Source organism: Monodelphis domestica, chromosome 7, assembly GCF_027887165.1.
Source record: "Monodelphis domestica isolate mMonDom1 chromosome 7, mMonDom1.pri, whole genome shotgun sequence".
NCBI lineage: Eukaryota > Metazoa > Chordata > Mammalia > Didelphimorphia > Didelphidae > Monodelphis > Monodelphis domestica.
Genome location: NC_077233.1, coordinates 247587629 through 247609116, shown reverse-complemented (window position 1 = coordinate 247609116; position 21488 = coordinate 247587629). Strand labels below are relative to the sequence as shown.

The 21488-nt window shown below is 34.2% G+C and overlaps 1 protein-coding gene across 6 annotated transcripts in view; it reads left to right on the top strand.

Annotated features, from left to right (window-relative positions):
- The window catches only part of IFT74 (intraflagellar transport 74), a 159785-nt gene that overhangs the window by 50498 nt on the left and 87799 nt on the right, over nucleotides 1–21488 (top strand). For 4 of the 6 annotated variants that reach the window (XM_056806644.1, XM_016423836.2, XM_007498085.3 and 1 more), the window contains exons 2-9: nucleotides 341–416; nucleotides 4780–4918; nucleotides 6341–6476; nucleotides 11553–11601; nucleotides 13204–13302; nucleotides 14181–14241; nucleotides 15947–16006; nucleotides 18985–19046. In XM_056806644.1, coding sequence (XP_056662622.1) covers nucleotides 4799–4918; nucleotides 6341–6476; nucleotides 11553–11601; nucleotides 13204–13302; nucleotides 14181–14241; nucleotides 15947–16006; nucleotides 18985–19046 — 587 coding nt within the window. In that variant the 5' untranslated portion in view covers nucleotides 341–416; nucleotides 4780–4798. The remainder of the gene's footprint in view (nucleotides 1–340; nucleotides 417–4779; nucleotides 4919–6340; nucleotides 6477–11552; nucleotides 11602–13203; nucleotides 13303–14180; nucleotides 14242–15946; nucleotides 16007–18984; nucleotides 19047–21488) is intronic. The other 2 variants (XM_007498087.3, XM_001374796.4) reach the window with 1 other exon arrangement.

Below are 21488 nucleotides of genomic sequence, written 5' to 3'. Positions count from 1 at the left end.
GTCAACATATTTAAAAAATATGATTTTGCAGTGTTTCACACCTATAGACATCCCACACCCTTCTTCAAAAGAGCTAGTTGGTGGGAGGTGGTTCTTATATCTGTTCTCTGGCGCTAGTGTTCTTCTGTACATAATCTTGCAACATCCTTTTTAGATTCTTTTATAGTAGTGGTTCTTCCATTTACATCAACAGTATCAATATGTATATGTTCCTGGCTTGCTTCACTTTGTAGCTATTCCTGTCAGCCTTTACATGCTACTCTGATTTCATCAATATTCATTGTTTCTTATACTCCAGTGTTATTCTGTTACATTCATGTACCTCGTTTTATTTATGCAGTCTCCATTCAATGGACATCTACTTTGTTTCCAGTTGAAAGACCTGCTCTAGCACTCTGGATCAACATCAAAAGGAGGTAGGGCTTTTATGAGACCATGCAAATAGTTTTGATTCTTCCCAGCTGTATAATACATTTTTCCCCCCCTCAAGAATAGCATGAGAGGCTATGGCAAATACTCTGCTCAAATCTAGGTAAACTGTATATAAAGCAGTTTCCTGTTAAACTCTCTTTAAAGCAGTTTCCTGTTAAACTCTCTTTACAGCATTTCCCTATTCTACCAGTCTGATAACTCATCCAAAAAGTCGATAAGCTTAGTGAGGCATGATGTTCTTTATGAAGTGAGACTGATTCTTTGTGATCACTGCTTCCTTTTATGGATGTCCACTTAATATTCTTATAGAATTGTTCTAATTAAGTTCATGTTAAGAATTTAATACATACCTAATATGTGCAAGCCATAGTTATGTATGCTGGGTATATTAAGGCAAAAGCAAATAACTTTCCCTGTCCTCAAGGAGTGTATTTTTTTCCCCGGGAGGAGTAACAGATAAATAGATAAATAAGTATAATATGAAAACTAACAAAAAGGGTGATAAGGGAAAGTTTTTGCATAAGAGAAAAATAAGGAAAATGGTGAAGTTGTAGGGCATAGATGAAAAGGGACATTATAAGGACAGAGGGTAGTGTAATAAGGTATATTGACCCTTATTATTTATTAGTATTTGTATTTACCAATACTTGTTAGTGATGTGGACTGGCTCTTAAGTTGATATGATCCTGGGTTGTGTATAAATGGAGACAGTTGAGAAAAGATTTTTTTTTCTAAGCAGTTGAAGAAAAATCCTGCTCAGATTATTTATATAAAACCTATTTATTATAACTTTTAAAATGGTAAGAAAGGGGAAAGGAAAAGGAAGCAGAGAAATCATTATGGTAAAAATATTCTCTAACACTAATAAAATCTAATCTATATTTCCCCCAAATTCTACCTTTCAAAAGACTGCTTCTTGATTACCAAAGGTAATCCCCCTTAATCTACACTGTCCAATTCCCCAATTATCTATCTTTCTATCCTAACACTAAAATATAATTTTGTAAATAGTAATAGATAAAACTAGATTCCTTTCTTCTGCTCATATGTAACTCAGTCACTGACACCACCACTCAGCAGTTGCTCTCTCCTGCCAACTACTAGCAAAACAGAGGAACTGCAACACCACATTTTCTCTCTTCTTGATAATGGGATTTTTCCAGGTGAGAATCTACAGATCTTCTCCAACTCTCAGAAACAAGCTCCTTGGACCACCTTCCTTATTCAGGACTGTCCAAAGAGTGATCATTGATTCAACTGTTTTTCCCAAGACATGTTCCCATGGGACAGCTCTCTTCCCATCATTCTTTCAAGATTCCACTCTGACTTAAAGAAATCCAGCTCACTCAAACTCAGCTCTCCATCCACTTGTACCTAACCTATTAATAATCTTTTATTGCTTGCTTAACAAACAAATACTTATTACAGTAACTTGTGGTAGGTGCACTGCTGAGTTTAGGTATCAAGAAGTTGTCTAGTTTAGTTAAATCTTAAGATTACATGAAGAAAAATGATGATATAAGTTTGAACAGATTTTAAACTGGAACCATATTTTGAAAAGCTTTAAATGCCCAGTAGAAGAATTTGTATTTTATCTTAAGGGCAGTAGAGAAGCCACTGACATTTCTTGTGCAGGGCAAGGAAATATCAGTTATGCTTTATAAAAAATCATCTTGGCAACTGTGTGACAGATGAGTTAGATAAGAGAGACTGGAATCAATCAGCAGTCATATATTAAGTACTTATTATGAGCCTGATATTATGCTAAATCCTAGGGAACAATGACAAAAGTAAAATATTTCCTATCCTTATGGGGATATGTAACTGTGGATGAAAAGACATCCAGAATCTGAGAGGGTCCAAAGAATGTTCTTCTGCAGAAGGTGGTGCTTGGACTGATTCTTGAAGGCAAACAGAGATTACTGGTGGAAGTATAAAGGAAGAGTATTCCAGGTACTATCAGTCCATGTAAGAGGTTTTGGATGTCTCTGTACATACAATCTGAAATGCCCCACATTTGGAGATGTAGTACTAAAGCTCATGGTAGTGAGAAGTTTCATAATCATTTCTGGAAATAACTTTTCCCACCCTCCCCTATTGAACTTCCTTATAACAGAAAAATACTAAAACACCTAATGCAAAGACTGAGTCTGACAATATATACAATATTCTAATAACCTTTATACAACCCTTACAAAAGGTAGCTGAAAAGCAAGGGTCGGGGGAAGTATCTTTGTAAAGGGGGAGGGAGAATATCAAGGAAGAAAAGTAGTCTGAAGGATTAGGCATGAGCATGGTTGGAGTGGGTGCTTTAAGAAGTAACTCGGCAAACAGGTCATAGGTCTGTGCTTACTGCCAGCATGCTATTGGGGAATGGGACTGGATAAGAATAGGCAGACTCTGGAGTACCACCAAAAATGACTGTTCTCTTTTTCCTGTTTCCCAGAAGGGTATAGAGCCAGAATTATATCTGTCTGCCACAACTCTAATATTCTCTTATTACTCTTATTACTTTCAAGGGAAAGAATAGCCCTTAGCTTATACTCGACAATATAACTTTTTCCCCAATCAAACACAGGTTACACAAAAGACCATAGCAAATAGCAGATGAATCCATTCAAAGCAAAAGAGCAAATAGAATTCAGAGAAATTATACAGATTAGAATTTACCAAGAAATGCACAAAAATAAATGAGCTTTTCATTTGGGAATAAGATCAAATTTCAGTTCAAGGCAGGAGAAGATCCAGTTTCCTCTCAAAGAGACTTCCTTTCTCTGAAGTTTCTAGGGAGGCAAACCAGAAATGAGGGATATATTGAGGAACCAGCTCTTAGATAACTGCCAATCCAAAGACCTCTTTCTCTTCCCTGGAGTGATCTCCAGCAATATTTTTCTGAAGAAGGATTTGAAACATTCTCTAAGTCCCTTCCCAAGTATCCTGTGGTGTTGCTCACTGCATTTCTTTATGCTAGTCTGCAGTCACATCTTCCTCAATATACAGTATGTGCTGGAAGGCTCTCTCTCATCTAACTAGTATAGCTGCCATTATAATGGCTTGATCCAACAATAAGCAATTAATACCTCTATCTTTTTAGATCTGTCTCCATTTATATAAAGAATTCTTGGTAGTTATAATCATTTAATTTCTGTACATGTCTTTTTATGCAATCTATAGTTATTTTGATTGGAAATCTGTCTCCTTTTCCTCAGTTTTATTGATAAAATACAGAAAGTTATGGTTGTGTGATTTTTGTGAGTTATTTTCTTATCTTCCTATTTTGACGATACTGTTAGTTGTTTCACTTAATTTTGTGATTTGATTCTCTAGGATTGATACTATAGTATTTCAGCAGATGGGGAGGCCATCGAAAACTGACACAGTCAGGAGAATTATTATAAGTTAGATGATTAGTATTTGATCATATAACCATCAGAAGAGAGGTTCTTCTTTGAAGATGAACTAGAGTAAAGACACAAACATAGAAGTGAACATGATCATGAGTGTGGAGCAGTGAAGAAAGTCTCTGTAAATAAAATTACAGTTGGACCATATCTTAAAGTCAAGCAGGGGAACTTAAATATGCTGTATGAAATAGGAAAAGAAAATAACATGTGAAAATGGAATTTAAAGAAAATTAGTCTGGTAATATTTTCAAATAAGAAGAGACCCTGGGGGCAAGGATGTCAACTGGGAGTCTATTTTGTTGTTTTCTAAGTATGAGATGGTAAGGGCATAGTATTGTATGATAAATACAGAAATGGACATGAGGGAACAGCTATGAAAGATACTTCAAAGGAAAATATATGGGACCTGGAAACTTATTGATAGGATAAGAATAAAGTAGAAGAATAAAACTGTATGTAGTATTTTAGGCCAGGGAAAGTTTAGAGAATACCAGTGATAGTTATAAAAACAAGAAACTGACTTCTCAGAGAATATATAACAAGTTTATCCCTGAATGTGTGTTTGATTTGATTGTGAGACTTCCTTTTAGAAATGACCAAATGGCAATGCAGAACTGAATTTAGGGTACAGGACTTAGAATTATGAATTTGGGAGTCAGTGTAGAAAATGACAATTAAATAAACTAGGATAATGACTGAATGGCTAAAGAGTTTTGAGAGAAGAACAAAGAGCTTAGGACAGACTTGAGAGAATATCTTGTAGTAACGGTTGAGAAGATGAAGAGTAAAAACAGAAAGCTATCAGAAAAATTCCTTATTAGGATTGCAGCATTATAAAAGTAGAAGCCAGAGGATGAGATGGTTTCAAAAATCATGTAACAGATTATGTCGGATACTATAGAAATGTCATAGATAATTGAACTATATTTTCTTTTCTCTGCAGTGGCTAAAGTGAACAAGAGATGGCCAGTAATCATAAACCCCCTTCTGCTCGCCCTATTTCACGAGGAGGAATTGGGTTGACAGGAAGACCTCCTTCTGGAATACGGCCTCCATCAGCAAGTGTTCGAGTGGCAACTGGAGTAAGCTTTTGAAAATCTGATATGCTCAGGAATAATATTTTATCATTGTTAATTTATTCACTGTGGGGCAACTCTGTAGTAGAGTGAAATAAAAGGCTGGACTTTTAAATGAGAACCTGACTTAAGTTAGAAAAACTGTCCTCAGACCCTCATTAGCATTATGACATTCAGCAAGTCATTTAATTCTTCATTAGCCTCAGATTTCTTCTCTGTAAAATGGGAATAATATCACCTACCTCACATGGGCATTGTAAGAATCAAAAGAAAGTGCTTTGCAAACCTTAAAGCACACTACATCACTATTAGCTATCCTCCTCCTCCTCCTCCTCATCATTATTTTTCCTTTTACACATTTGGACTTCTCAAAATGGGAGTTTTTTAATATGCTATTTCTTCAAGTTTTTATTTTATTCTGGACACATTCTTCTGTTACATGTTAGCTTAAAAAAAACAAGTAAAGAATCTTACTGGTGCACATCAGATGAAATTTGTCTTTTAAGTCTTTAAGCATTCCAAGTAAATTTGTCATGATTTCTTAAATACTCATGTTACTATAGAATTTATAGAAAGATAGATATACACACTTCTCAACTTTATATATGTGACTTTCACTTCTAGTTTTGTCATTACTGCTGCTTAGCTGGGACTATGGATCCTTCATGTTGTTTTTCATTTGCATCACCATGCTCATAATCACTGCCCAGAATTGATGACAGTGGCACCCCAACTTATGGTGAACATAGTATGTTTACCTAACCTTCAACTCATCACACAAAACCATAACTAGACAATAGCCATTTGAACAGCAATCATTAAACAACTCTGGGTTCAATGTTACCCAGTTTAATTTATTTTAACTCTAGAATTCTATTAGTATTTGTTTGTTTTAAAAATAACCTTACCATTTGGTTCCAAGTGAGAAGAGTGGTAAGGGCTAGATAATGGGGTTAAGTGACTTGCCCAGGGTCACACAACCAGGAAGTGTCTAAGACCAATTTTTAACCCAGGACCTTCCATCTCTAGGACTTGCTTTTAATCCACTGAGCCACCTAGCTATCCCTGGTTTACAGTACTATTTGAAAATGAAGCATGAATAGCAGGAATAAAGAAATAATCTATGTTCTAATAGCAAATTCATTGTCTGTGGCACTTTTATATGCAAATGAATTACTTTACAAGTTGTAGAATGAGTAATTACATCCCAAAGGTGCTTATCCTATTGTCTCTGTCCTTGTGCTATACCTGCAAATTTGCAGAAATTAAAAAAAAAAGGCCCACTTTCATATTTATGTAACAGTATTATGATAGACTATTATGGCATGTGCAACATTGAATCACCTGATTTTTTACATTTCTTTTTTATTTCATATATCAGTGGAAGTATATTAAATTATTAAAAGAAAATTTCTTATTTTTGTTTAGATGCCACCTGGTACATCAAGACCAGCTTCTCGAAGTGGTACAATGGGGCCTGGAGGAGTACTGGCCTCTCAAATAAAAGTTGCAGATCGTCCAGTAACACAGCAAGGTTTAAGTGGAATGAAAACTGGAATGAAAGGTACTTTTTAGGATGATTAGACAAGAGGTATTTCAACATCACATTGATTAATCAGAATGACATTGTGAGGAAGAAAGGAAGAGCTGTGCATCTTGGATACAGCAAGACTCCTTTCTCTTTTCACTCCTTCCATCTTCTTTCATCAATGAGACCTGACTTCCTCTTGATAATACAGCTTTCCTAGACCTCCTTTACTGCACAGGTTGTACTTTTGCCTATATCTAGCTGGTGGTCATGATGAAGGAGTTGCATTAGTCTTTGCTCCCAATGACATTTCCAGGTTTTTTTCTTATTAACATCACTCCATAATCTCTTCTACTTTACAGTTCATTCAATCCATATTTATCACCCAGTCAAGATTCTGGTTACTGTTGTCTACTCCCTTCTAGGACACAGTTTTTCCTTCCCCATTGAGTTCAGTGCCTATCTTATAGTCTCCTCCCCAATTCCTGTCCCTTTAGACTTTAACATACATAATGATACTTCTTCAGACACTTTAATCCTTAAATTTCTCAACTTGCTCATTTCCCTACTTCTCTACCCTATCTCAGCTACTCACAAAGATGGTCATCTCCCTAATCTTGCCATTGTCCTATTTCTGTTTATGAATTCCAAAATTCCTTTATCTGATTATAATATTATCTTTCCATTTCTCCCTTTGCTCTTTTTTTTCTCTTTTATTGCTTCCTCACATGCAGGGTGACCCTTCTCTTTCCCAAGGCAAACCCCTCTACAGACACAAGTGATTTCATTCTATCCTGGCGTCTCCAGCATATTACTCCTCCTATTATCCTCATTTTTAAAACTTAGCTTATAATATTGCCTTCTTCCTACTGACTGATTTCCTACTATTTGCAAATGTGACTATGTCTCCCCATGTCTTTAAAAAAAACTCACTTGTTCTTTCTATTCCTACTAGTTATCATTCTGTATCTCTCCTGCCTTTTGTGGCTAAATCTTTTGGAAAAAAATCAACTGTGGTTGGTGTCTCCACTTTCCACTTTCTTTCCTCTAATTCTCTTCTTAACTCTGCAGTCTAGCTCCTGACTTCATCCTTCAACTGAAATCCCTTTCTCTAAAGTTACCAAAGATCCCTCATTTGCAAAATTGATGGGCTTTTTCTCAGTTCTTATCCCTCTTGACTTCTCTATAACCATTGACTGTCAGACATGCTCTTATCCTTGATATTCACCTTTTCTTTGGGATTTAGTGATATTGCTCTCTCCTGGTTCTCCTACCTATTAGGCTTACTACTTCACAGTCTCCTTTGCTGGCTCTTCATCTTGGTGGTTGCCACTAACCATGAAGGTCCTCCAAGACTCCCTTCTGGATCTTCTTCTCTTCTTCATCTATAATAGTTTTTTTGGTGAGCTCATCAGCTTCCATGGTTTCAATTATCTATCATCTATGCCATTGATTCTCAGATCTGTTTATTTCTCCTGATTTACAGGGTTCTAGCTCCCTATTGGACATATCAAACTGGGCATCTTAAACTCAAGTTCAAAACCAAACTCATAATCTTTTCCCCAAAACTTCCCTACTTTCTAACTTCCATATTACTGTCAACCACAATGTCCCCATTTACTCAATCTCATAACCTAGGTGTCATCTTCATCTTCTCACTTTTCTCATCTTCTATTTCCAATCCATTATCAAGTTCTTTTGATTTTATTTTTGTAATATATCTTGTTTAAACCTTTTTTCCTCTATGACACTGTCACCATTCTAGTGTAGGCTCCCACCCCCTCATGTTTATATGACTGCAATAGCCCTCACATTCATTTTCCTGCCTCAATTTTTTTCCCTCTAGTCTGTCCTCCCTTCAGCTATCAAACTGATTTCCCTTAAGTTCAGATCTTACCATATCCACCCCTATTCAGTAAACTCCAGTGGCTTTCTTTTACTACTACTCCAGAGTCAAATGTAATTCCCTTGCTTGACTTTTAAGACCCTTCATAACTTAGCCCTTTCCTACCTTTCCAGTCTCCTTACTCCTTACTTCCTCCATGTACTCTACATTCCAGGGACATTGGCCACCTCGCTATTCCTTGCACAAGAAATTCTCTCCCCATTCTGTGCATTTTCACTTTCTGTTCCTTATGCTAGGAATACTCTTCCCCCTCACTTCTGCTCCCTAGCTTCTCTGATTTCCTTTCAGTCTCAGTTGATTTTCTGCTAGAAGCCTTTATTACCCTCCATAATGCTAAGCCTTTTCTATGAGATTATCTTCAATTTATCTTGTATACTTCTTATTTGTACCTACTAATTTGCATGTTATTACCTCCATTAGACCATGAGCTCTTTGAGGAGAAAGATGATTTTTTGGCTTTGTATTCCCAATACTTTAGCACAGTGCCTCTCACTGTGCTTAGTAAATGCTAGTTGACTTGATTTGATTGCTAGAGGAAACTAGATGGCACAGTGGATAAAGCATTGGATCTGAAGTCAGGAAGATCTGATTTCATCTTTAGCCTTAGACTTAAGCTATGTGACCCAAGGCAAGTCACTTACTCTTTTTCTGCCTCCTCAGCCATAGAAAGGGGACAATAAAAACTACTTCTTAGGGTTGTTATGAAGATAAAATGAGATGATAATATTTGTAAAGTGCTTAATACAGGGTCTGGCACATCTCTCTTCCTCTCTTCTTCTCCCTCCTTCCTTCTTTCTTTGTTGAGAGCAGTAACATGATCAATTAGTTAACAAATATTTATCAAGCATTAACTATATGCTTAGACAGTCCTTGCCTTTAAGAAGCTTATATTTTATGGGGGAAGGCAGTACATAAAAGGGAGTTTAAAAGGAAAGAAGGGAGAAGGAGGTGTGTCAGACACTATGCTAAACACTTTACATCCTCTGTGGTGGAATGGCGGCTTAGTTGGGAAAATGAGGGATGGCTCTCTGGGACTTAACTCAAAATAGAAGTTTTAGGACAAACACACCCAGGGGAGAAGAAGGAATGAATAATTACTGGCCTAGGTCCTTCCCCAAAATGGAGGTTCCAAGAAGAACTTAATAGGAGAGGGAGATCTGTGTATTAGGAATATCAACTTAAGCAGCTGTATTGGAAGACAGAATAGAGTTTGGAGACACTAGAATCAGAGAAACCAATTAAAAGGATATTTAAGCAGTGATGAGTTCCTAAATTAAGGTTTTGGCTGTTTTAGTGGAGAGGAGGTGAATGCAAGAGGTGTTCTGGATATTGATATTACAGGCCTTGGAAACTACTTTGATGTTGATGGGGGGGAGGGGCAGAGACCAAGGTAAGTAAAAATAATAAATCAAGTCTGGTTTTGGTTGTGAATCTTGGTGATAGAAGGAATGATGGTGCCTCTGAAAGAAATAAGGAAGTTAGGAGAAAGGGTAGGTTTCTGGGAAAAGATAAGTCTTGTTTTGGGAATATTGAGTTTAAGATATCCATAGAATATCTAGGTGGAAATGTGCAGAAAGCATTTTGAGATGCCTGAATGATGCTTAGGAAAAAATAGGGACTACATAAAAAAATATGGATAGAGTATTGAGACAGCCTAGAAAGTAGGTAGTGAAAGAATCAAGGATTCAGAGAAGAGAAAACAATGAGATATATCTCCTAGGAAAATACTTGTTTTGATGTAAATTGCCTTTAAAAATTGTTTTCAGATGCATAGAAAAAGATGAATAATTCATTTTTGAAAGTCTCCTTTTCCAAGTGTTCATTTCTGAAGCTGCCCTCATCATATATCAGGAATTGTCTTAAAGAAGTTTATGTATGTATGATAAAATAAAAAAATGAAGTCATTTTCAGTAGTGTGATAGTAATATACTTTGATCCACCTCCATTGTTCCCTATTTCTGCAAAGAAAGAAGATAGCTGAATTTTCACCTCTTCCTTTGTGCCAAGCTTGATCATTATAATAAAATTGGCTTCATTTTTTATTTTGGTTGTTCTTTCCATTTACATTGTTATAATCACTATATATATTGTTTTCCTAGTTTTGCTTACTTCACTTTGCAAACATTAGTTCATATAAATATCCCCATCATTTTTTATGGCAATTGTATATCATTGTATACATGTAGTATGTTTTTTCTAAGCCATTCTCTCATGGATAGATATCTATTTTGTTTCTAGGTCTTGGTAACTACAAAAAGGGCTGCTAAAAATATTTTGGGATAAAGTAATAGATTTAGATTTGGCATCTTCTTACTTATGGCATCAGAGATAGGAAACCAGTCTGATGCATGTAAATAAGATTTTACTCCTGCCCTCAATATAAAATTCAGCCATGATTCTTGCTGGCATAATTGAATTCTTTGGCAGTAACCCCTTCTATGGAGTTGATATATAGTTAACTACAAGCGCTGAGATTGTATCCTTCCTTTTATGTCTTTTATTCGCTCCCTGAGATCTCCCTAAATCTAGCCATAGCATGAATTAGAATCCATTGTAATAATTATTTATTGACCTGACTGATTCCTTTATGAAACAACCTTTAATTAAACTGTAAATAAGGTTTTTTAGATTTTTACCATACCATAATAGATAATGACATATACCTAATGTTTATTGCAGTCCTATAATATAGAATGTTATAGGCAGAGTGGCACCCTGGATAAAGCATTGCACTTTGAGTCAGGAAACAAATAGTTTTGAATCCTGCTTCCATCACTACCTATTTGACCCGTGGTCACATAACCTTGCTGAATCTGATAACTATTCCTCATCTGTAAATTGGAGATGATAGCTGTAGCACCTGACCAAAGCACCATAATGTATATAAAACTGTTTACCAACTTTAAAATTCTTTAAAGTTCTGTATAAGTGTCGGTTGTTATTATTATCATTTAAATGGCAAATGATACATTAATTGCCATTGAGATGAGGAAATTTTAATATCTAATTGTTCATTTTCTTCAAAAAATGCTAACTTTTTATTTCATTTTTTTCCTTTTGTGAACTTAAGAAGGGCAGCATGAAAGATCATCTTTGGAAAACTAGAGTACAATTTCTATATATACTTTGGATTTGTTTTTTAAATGACATTTAAAAACTTGACTTTCAAAACAAAATGCTAACATTCTTTTTATTTTTGTTGTTAGGTCCCCAGAGGCAGATTTTGGATAAATCTTATTATCTTGGGCTACTTAGGTTTGTTCGTTAAATAATTTTTTAAAAACTATAATATTGATAATATGAGCTCTATTTTCATGTTGGATTATAGTTTTAGAAGTTTTATTAGTTTTAGAACTTATTAATGCAAGTCCTGTTTATTTCAGTTATTTTTTCTAGCATCATTCATTATTATGTTGAATATTTTACAAAATATCTGGGATTGCAACGCTAACTGAACATTCCTAACCTTTAATACAAGAGACCCCAAAGTCTTAGTGCAGTTTTAAGTTTACTGCTCTGAAACTTTTGGGACTACCTGTATCTATGCATAGACAGCATATCTTAAGTCCAGCTTTTTTCCTTCTTTGATAGATAAAAAATCATGAGAGATATTTTAACTAGGGAATGATGACTAGGACTTTCCAAAATTTAGAGCAATTAGAGTACTTTCCTTGAGCTTAGGACCAAATTAGTAAGAATTAGTTAAACTAGGAAATAGCCAGATGGTATACTCCTTCTATCCCTGATGCATCCCAAATAAGATCCTCCAAGGCTTGCTTTGCCTTGCCTTCCCCACTTTTGCTGGTGGCCTCATGATGTCCTAGGGTTTTTGTTTCCTCCCTAACCCAGATGAAATTACCTTAGGAGCCATAATAGTATCAACATATTATCACTTCAAGCTCTTCTAAAAGAGGGAAAAAATTCTTAGTTTTAATAAAATGATCGTTGCTGTGCTTTATACACATATATTATAGTCTTTAGTGGCAAATGGCACAGTTTTAGTCAACCTATCAATATAGATGTACTTTTTGACCATCAAGTGCATGCCTAGTGCTAATCATTTATTTCTTATCTTCCATCTGCCTTTTTGCCATCTCACCCATTTGACAATATAATCTCCACCATCCTGATTTCTTTGTTCTCTTCATGGCCCATTACTTATATACATTTTCCAATTACTTGAAATTCCCTTTGAACACATTTTTCTTTTAGTTCTTCTATTGCCTTTTCTTCTCCTACCCTTCTATTCCTTACTGTCTTGGACCCCTTGAGACTCAACCATCATAGGTAGGTGGAACATTACATACTAAAAGCTAAGGCCTTTAAGGAAGATAATAAAGAAATAGTAGCAGCATAATAACTTTAATTTAGAATTGGAACTATGAATCTAGATGAAGGAAAGTAACTATCTTTTTTTCATGGCCTTTGCATTGACAAGGCAATAGCTATAACTACCAGGGACTTCATTTTGCCTCATAGGGTGCCACAAGTTGGGGAAGTAATAGCAATAAGTATCTTCCACTACCACCTCTTGTCTTTCTCTCGATTTGGTCTCAGACTAGACTTAGCTTAACTCTCACTCTATATTTCTATTAATAAATGAAGACTGTATGCCTAAAGAGCCATACATACCATCATTAGACCTTAATGGGCACTTGAAGCATATTGCTAGATCCTCCATTTTTGCTTCTGTCAAAACAAAGTCACTTCTCATTTATTTTTGTGGAGGTATTACAGAAATAATTGTAAAATTATTAAGAATTATATTTAAAAAGTATTATGAACTATAATAAATTACTTAAAATAGTTATTTCAGATCTGAAATACCATTAAGACTTTTGCATTTCTTTTCTGTAGAAGCAAAATAAGTGAACTCACAACTGAAATTAATAAACTTCAGAAGGAAATAGAAATGTACAACCAAGAAAATTCAGTGTATTTGTCATATGAAAAGAGGTGAGTCATAGATACAACCTTTAAAAAAATGGCCAAAAATTTTCCTTTTTTATGAAGTAGAGCATATATATTGATATACTGCAAGAATCTACTCTTGAATTTTTACTATCATCAAATTTATTTATCAATTAAATGAATATTTATTGAGTGTTTACTATTTACAGTTGCATAATACTAGCCATTGGAAGATAAGACATAGACCCTACCCAAGGAACTCTCTAATTGTAGAAATAGGTTATTACACCTGATCTCTCTCTCTCTGTTACTGACTAGTGGTTTGACTTCGCGAAGTCAGTTAACCTTTCTAGACCTTAGTAATTTCCTTATAGATAAAACTATAGGATGGGGCTAGATGATCTCTAATGTCTCTTCTAACTGATTTTGTATAAAGTTAAATAATAAGCTAAAAGAAGTATAATTAATATAATGATAAATATGAGTAAATACAACATAAATGCTGAATATATATTAAATATAGTTGACAGTATAATATGCCATAAAGTATTTAATAACAGCTAAATGGTTTGGTCAAAATGTGAATTCATATGTAGAAAAATATTTCTGTGGGTTAGTGTAATCCAGAAAGGTTTCATAGAGAAGATGTGATTTTAAAAAATAGGTCAGTTTTGGATAAAATGGGTGAAACAATATTCTAGCTACAGGAACTGTTTTAAGCAAAAGTAGGGAGACAGATAATATTTTTATAGGATAGTGAAAAACATCACACATTTCATAATATACGTAACAAACATTTTGAAAATCAGATGTTATGCAAATAGGTTATTATTGTTTCCATAGTGAAAATAAGCATAGAAAACTCAAGTCTTCAAGTTTTTATGTTTTCTAATGTGTTGGATTTTTTTTTTTAATGTGTACAGGGCAGAGACTTTAGCTGTTGAAATCAAGGAATTTCAAGGACAACTAGCAGACTATAATATGGTAATTGTCCTTTCCAAGAAATTCTTATTGCATGATTTAATTGCCTTTTAAATATATTCTAGACTATTTTATCTTTTGGTGCAAAGATACTTTCATTAATAAAAAATTTCCTAATAAGATAAGTAGATGTTTGTGGGTAGATGATTTGGATTTGATTTCTTCATTAAACATTTAGATTTAGTCTGCAGAATGTTTACAATATAAAATGTTGTTCCACAATCTACAAACTTAAGAACTATTATAATGCAGATACTTATCAGTGTAGATAGAGCCAGCTCTAAAGAATTCTAGTGCCGCAAACAAAAATTGGTAACAAAGTAACTTTAGTGTATGTGCTCATTTTTTTAAATATAAAACTATAAAGTTAGTAAATTTTGTAGTAACTTCAGTTGCTTCATGATCAACAGAAAAAAAATCTATAATAAAACAAATCCTTAAAAAAGGTCTGACATCTTCCCCAGATTTTAGTTCTCCCTTCCAGTGATGCAATTCAGAACTAACCCATGTCTGTCTATCCTGTAGAATTCTCATCCATTTTTCCTATAAATAGAGAACAATTTTTGCCAAATGGTATACCAGTTTTGAAAAATTTTTTATTGTTATGCATCTAAGTGATTTTAGGATGTAGTTGGTATATTACCTATTAAAATGGCAATTACCATATTGAGCCAAAAATGTGCCATATTTTTTCCCACAGATCTGGTCAAATAGTATCTTATTTGTATAAAGCCAGAGTGTAAATTATGAATAGTATTATTTCTAAGTATGTACCACATGTAATTTTCTTTTCACTGAGATCACCTTTTAGGGTACAATCTTATTTTTAGAGGTGACATTCAGCTCAGTAAAATAATTTTACAAATCTGTACATTGCCTCCTAGATATAACTTGTATGATTTTACTTTTAGATTAAATTTTTTCTTTATGTATTAAGATGAATTAAGCAAAAATCAGTTTTTAATGTTTTCTAGACAGAACTGAGTTCACTAAAATTAGCTCCTCTGTATTTTTTTCTTTCATATTATATATTTTGACATTCTAAAGCAGTCTTCCTAGCCAGTCTTCTCTTTGTCACCTTGCCTAATGGGACTTTCTTTAGTTTTAGACAACTTGGGGAAATCTTTGAACTTTTGTACAATTATATATTAGCATCCTACATTTAATAAATTCCTCAAACGTTTTTATTGTTTTCTTCTCTGTAGCATAGTCTGCTAAGGAGCAGAAGCTGCTGGGCAAAACTTTCAGGAATGATAGGCTTCTACTGCTTACTTCTTCACCCTAAATAGTGTAGCCAGTTATCCCATTGGCCAAATAACCACTTACTTTTTTAAGATAATCTAATGCAGCGGTTCTCAACCTCTCAATTTGTAGCAATGAGAATACATAATGCATATCAGGTATTTACATTCCGAATCATAACTGTAGCAAAATTACAGTTTTGAAGTAGCCACCAAAATAATTTTTTGGTTTGGGGCCACTGCAATATGAGGAACTGTATTGAGGGGTCACGGCATTAGAAAGGTTGAGAACCACTGTTCTAATGCTTTCTCCTTTGCAGAAAGGGCTTAAAATTCTTTAATACTCATCTTAAATAAAATTAACCTCCAGCAAATGCCTACTTATAAGACTGATTAATTGTAATGTTGATTAACTTAGATGATCCTTAATGACTAGTGGTGTTATGATGTCTTTTTTTTTTTTTTAGTTAGTGGATAAACTGAATACCAATACAGAAATGGAAGAAGTAATGAATGATTACAACATGGTAAGATTTACATAGTTCTTGCCTAAAAGCTCTATAAACTTTATAACGTGATTCAGTTGACCCCTATTATATAGATCCAGATATTCTGCAGGTCAAACAATTTCTCACAAAATAAAAAGTTTTTACTATGAAAATATAATTCAGTTTCTAAGTTGAATGCTAATCATGTTTCCTAATAGCTTTCTAAAAACTTTGCATTATCTTTAAACTTTTTACTCCCTATTATAGACCTTTTAAAAGTGGAGGAACTTTTAATATCTCAACCTATAAAGCCATTTCTGAATCTGCCCTATACCCTGCTACATTATTCAGGAGGGAAATTTTATCATGTTTCCATTTTCTTATTTCTGGTGTTATTTAATGCAAATTGAGCTCAATGGTTAATTGAAATAAAGATTCATTCTTAATTAACCATAGGGTAGGGACTAGACTTGTAATTTTATTGGTAAGGGGGACTTTTGGGTGAGGAAACTACTTCTTTCAATTCAGGGGCATACTTGTTCTATAACTTGTAGTCTTTTAGCTAGAGAACTGAAAGATTTAAGGCATTTACAAATCCTCTGTCATTCAACCAGTCTATGTCAGAAGTAGGACTGAAATTCAGATCTTATTGGCTCTAAGGCCAACTCTATCTATTCTACTATGTCACCTGTCATCTTTATGGAGCTTTCACAAAAAAGAGAAAATTGACAAATATAGAAAGGGCTATGCAGACAGAAGTAATTCAGGTTGTTTTACATATTAAGTAGAAGTAAAATTAAAGTATGAATTTTATACAATCTACCCAAGTCCTATTTTGATGTCATTATTATATAGAAGTGGGATCTTGGACCCAATGGAGCAGTAGTTCTGGCAGATCTTGACTAAGAAAATCCTTGAGAGACTGATGATTGTGTAATAATTAAGATAGTGGAAGACATAAACTGTGGCAGATAAAAGAGTAGATGAGTAAATTGTGACCGCAGAAAATATGTTTTAAAGACAGTGTCTTGTTTTTAAATCAAATATAAGGTGGTCACCAGGGAAAAATTCCCAATTATTAAATATAACCAAGTCAGCTGGGTTTTATAGAGATTTTAATTAATACAAATGAGGAATTAAAGAAAAAGAAAATAATGAGAAAATGATAGGCTGGCCCAGGCCAGCCCTGGCCAATGCAGGCCCAAGCCCTAAGAGAAACATCAGTCAGTCCTTTATCCACTCACCACAAGATTTGTCCAAGCAAAGATTCTAGTGTTCAGAGACACCAGGCCAGCTCCATCTCAGTTGACTCCACCAGCTCAATGAATCCCTCTCTCTCTCCTGAGGCCTCCTTTTAAAGTTCTCCCCTAAGTTCTCACATCTACCAATCACAGTAGACATTTTTCAAAGGACAGACCATTCTTAATTCACACCTAAGAAGGCTTAAATTTTTGATTAAGTTCACACCAGAAAACCTCTGAGTAAGTTTCTCACCTCTTTGCTCCTTGTAAATTCACAAGTTGCCTGACCTTTAAAGGTACTTATAGCACCCTTTTGTATTAGATCTAAAAATAGGCACAGCTTAAGAACTTTTGCATTACTATAAGTATGGATTTAAGTATTTTTCATTGTTCAGCAAAGAGTTTCTTCCCCTAAAGCAGGCTTAAGTAGGGGTGGAGTAGAGTTCTCACATTCCTGATCTGATCATTGTTTAAAATGGGGAATGGTCTTAACCAAACCTTATGAAGTAGGGTCTGAGAATTTTTAAGGTTCACAATTGATTGTATATGTATTATCCAAACTCTGGCTTAGCTAATTTAAGTGATATTCATCACTAGGCTAGCAGGGCAATGAATTTTTCAGCCACAAATTTGCTTCAGGATCTTTTTTTCAGGATCTATTTTATATTCTGTATTGATAAAGGGATGGATGACCTATATCCTCCAATCACAGACCTTGAAATTTTGAAATAAGTATTATAATTTGGGTACTCCTTCTTAGATTTGGGTTCATTAAATTCACTTAGGGCTCTTTTCACACCAGTGATTCAATTAAATAATATTTGAAATTATAGTAAATAAAACAATTCCTTAATTAAAGTCTGTAGCTATGAATAACAATAAAAATAATATTGCCAAATTGTTTGTGGCAAACTTGGAACTTTTGGTTGTAGCCGTAGAGGTAAAGTGAATATATAGACCAATATCCTTTGTTTTATTTTGATTTTTTTTTTTACCAATTACATGTAATAACAAATTTCCAACTAAGTTTTACTAAGTTATATAATTAAACTTACTTCCCTTTCTCGCTTCCCTTCCTCCTCCCAGTGCTGTCAAGGGATTTGATCTGAATTATACATGTATTATCATGTTATTATTCATTTTTGTTAGTGATCTTATAAAACCAAAACCCCAAAACATAAACCCAAATTAACAGTTGAAAAATAGTATGCTTTTATTTGCATTCTGACCCTAACAGTTCTTTCTTTGGAGGTGGATAGCATTCTTGCCTGGATCATTGTATTGCTGATAATAGCTAAGTCTATCGCAGTTTATCATTCCACAATATTGCTGTTACTGTGTACAATTAGACGAATATCTTGGGGGAAATTTTGAGATTTTTTTAACCTGAATTTAGAGAATCAATTAGTGACTTTTTATTGAATTTCTTATTATATGCTTGGATTAGCTCTACGCAGGTTAAAGTGACCAGGCCCAGATAAACATATTATTTGCTTATTCACTGAAGAATGTGATGTTTTATGACAGGAAAACATTTTACCTAAAAATAAAAATCTTTAATCTCTAGAAAGTTATTGCCAATAATGTGCTTAATTTTGTAGGAGTAGTAGTTTACTTTTAGAGGAAGCCTTGTTTTCAGTTTTGTTACATATGAGGAGAAATCTATATTAAATTTGCCATTTAATTCGTTACCAACAGAAATCATCATTTAAAGAAAAGAGTTTGTCTTTAGTATTATTTTCTATTACTAACATTTCTGGTTAATTGTTTATACAGCTAAAAGCTCAAAATGATCGAGAAACCCAAAGTATGGATATAATATTTACAGAAAGACAAGCGTAAGTACATGACTATTTAGAAAACTACAGTACTTCATAAGAGAGCTTTATTGGATGAATGAAGGTCATACTTTGGGGTGATATGCATAATGGTGATATATGTCATGGAAAGAACAAGGAAAAAGAAGTTAGAAGGCCTGAATTCTTAACCACTTGACTTAAATTAGTCATTTTCCCCTCATGGTCTTCAGTTTCATCACATATAAAATGAGGGAGTTGGACTGGGACACAAAATCTTAAAGAGTTGGAATAAAATAAAAATAAAATCCCAAAGCAATGATTATCCAGCCTTTTTTTTGAAGACCTCTGGAAATGGGGGATTACATTGTCTGCCTCTGCAATCCTTTCCATTTTTGGACATCCTGAATTGTAAGGAAACTTTTCCTTAAAGGAAATCAGCCTTTCTGAAATTCCTGCTCATTACTTATAGTTCTGTCCTCTGAGGCTAAGCAAAAGAAGTCAGCCATAATAGCCCTTCACATATTTGAAAATGACTTCCACATTTCCCTATAAGACTTTTCTCCATGCTAAGGATTATCAGTTCTTTTCTATGTCTTGGTCTTCAGTCTTACCACATTCTTGTCACTTTTCTCAGGATATATATATATATATATATATATATATATATATATATATATATATAGGTTGTCAGTGCCCTTTCTAGCATGCTGTGTTGTACTTAGTTCGTAAAAAAATTTTTCTTTGGACCAGACCTGTATTTTCTCTGATATAATGAATGTCTAGTGAGATTGACAACTGCTAGGAAATTTATAGTCTTAGTTAACCTGGTTGCCAAGGTTATACGAGTTACCCAGGGTCACATAGCTAGTATGTGTTGAAGGAAGGATTAAAAACCATGTCATCCTGACGTTGAGGGCAGTCTATATCCACTGTATTATGCTGCTTTCCTGAGGATTAATATAAATAAGTAAATGACATTGATATTAACATGGTCCCTAATAGTTAGAGTTTCTAAAAATTAAAAAATGAACATATTATTTATATTTATATTCTCCTAAACAACAAATTTGCCTTCATCTCATCATAGCATCTGTAATATCTTTGAGGGCATCAAAATTGTTTGACCTTCAAAAACACTTAGTCCAGTACCCTTACTCTCTCTGAATTCAATAAATACATGATGATAATTATGACAAATATTAATAGAGACAAACTTAAAAATTAAATACATCAGGACCTTGTTTTACCTGAAATATCAACACATGTGAATTCAGATACACACAATTAGCATTAGAAGAAAAATAAAATAAATAAACATTTTAATTATGTGCTAAAATCTATGCCATTTCCCCAAGGACCATAAAGCCTTGCAGAATTTTGCCCAACTATGTACATTCTCTCTCTGAGAAGCATGGCATTTGTGATGATTAAAATAGTGGAAGACATAAATTGTGGCAGAGTGGTTGCCTTAAATTGTGACCGCAGAAAATATGGTTTCAAAACTGTGTCTTGTTTTTAAATCAAATATAAGGTGGTTGCCAGGGAAAGATTCCCAATTATTAAATATACCCAAGTCAGCTGGGTTTTATAGAGATTTTAATTAATACAAATGAGGAATTAAAGAAAAGGAGAGAGAGATAAAAAGGAAATAATGAGAAAATGATAGGCTGGCCCAGGCCAGCCCTGGCTAACCTAGGCCCAAGCCCTAAGAGAAACATCAGTCAGGCCTTTATCCACTCACCACAAGATTTATCCAAGCAAAGATTCTAGTGTTCAGAGACACCAGGCCAGCTCCATCTCAGCTGACTCCACCAGCTCAATGAATCTCCTTCTCTCTCCTGAGGCCTCCTTTTAAAGGGAATTTTCTCTTATGTCACCTCCCCTAAGTTCTCACATCTATCAATCACAGTAGAAGTTTTTCAAAGGACAGACCATTCTTAATTCACACCTAAGAAGGCTTAAATGTTTGATTTAAACCTCTGAGTAAGTTCTCACCTCTTTGCTCCTTGTAAATTCACAAGTTGCCTGACCTTTAAAGGTACTTATAGCACCTTTTTGTATTAGATCTAAAAATAGGCACAGCTTAAGAACTTTTGCCTTAACTATAAGTATGGGTTAAGTATTTTTCATTGTTCAGCAAGGAGTTTCTTCCCCTAAAGTATACTTATGTAGGGGTGGAGTAGAGGTCTCACATTCCTGATCTAAGTTCTTTCATTGTTTAAAATGGGGAATGGTCTTAACCAAATCTTATGAAGTAGGGTCTGAGAATTTTTAAGATTCACACATTAATGTGAGTCATCATATTGTTTTGTGCCAAACATTAAATCCTGTGTTAGTCTGTGTCTAGCATTTTCACTTGTAACAAGTTATGTCCATGTCAGAGTAGTGCTTTTTGTTTCATTAATGCTATGTAGTTATTAATAATTACCCCAAAGTAGAAGAATAGTGATGCTTGTAGCTCTGAGAAGTCTAAGAATAGAC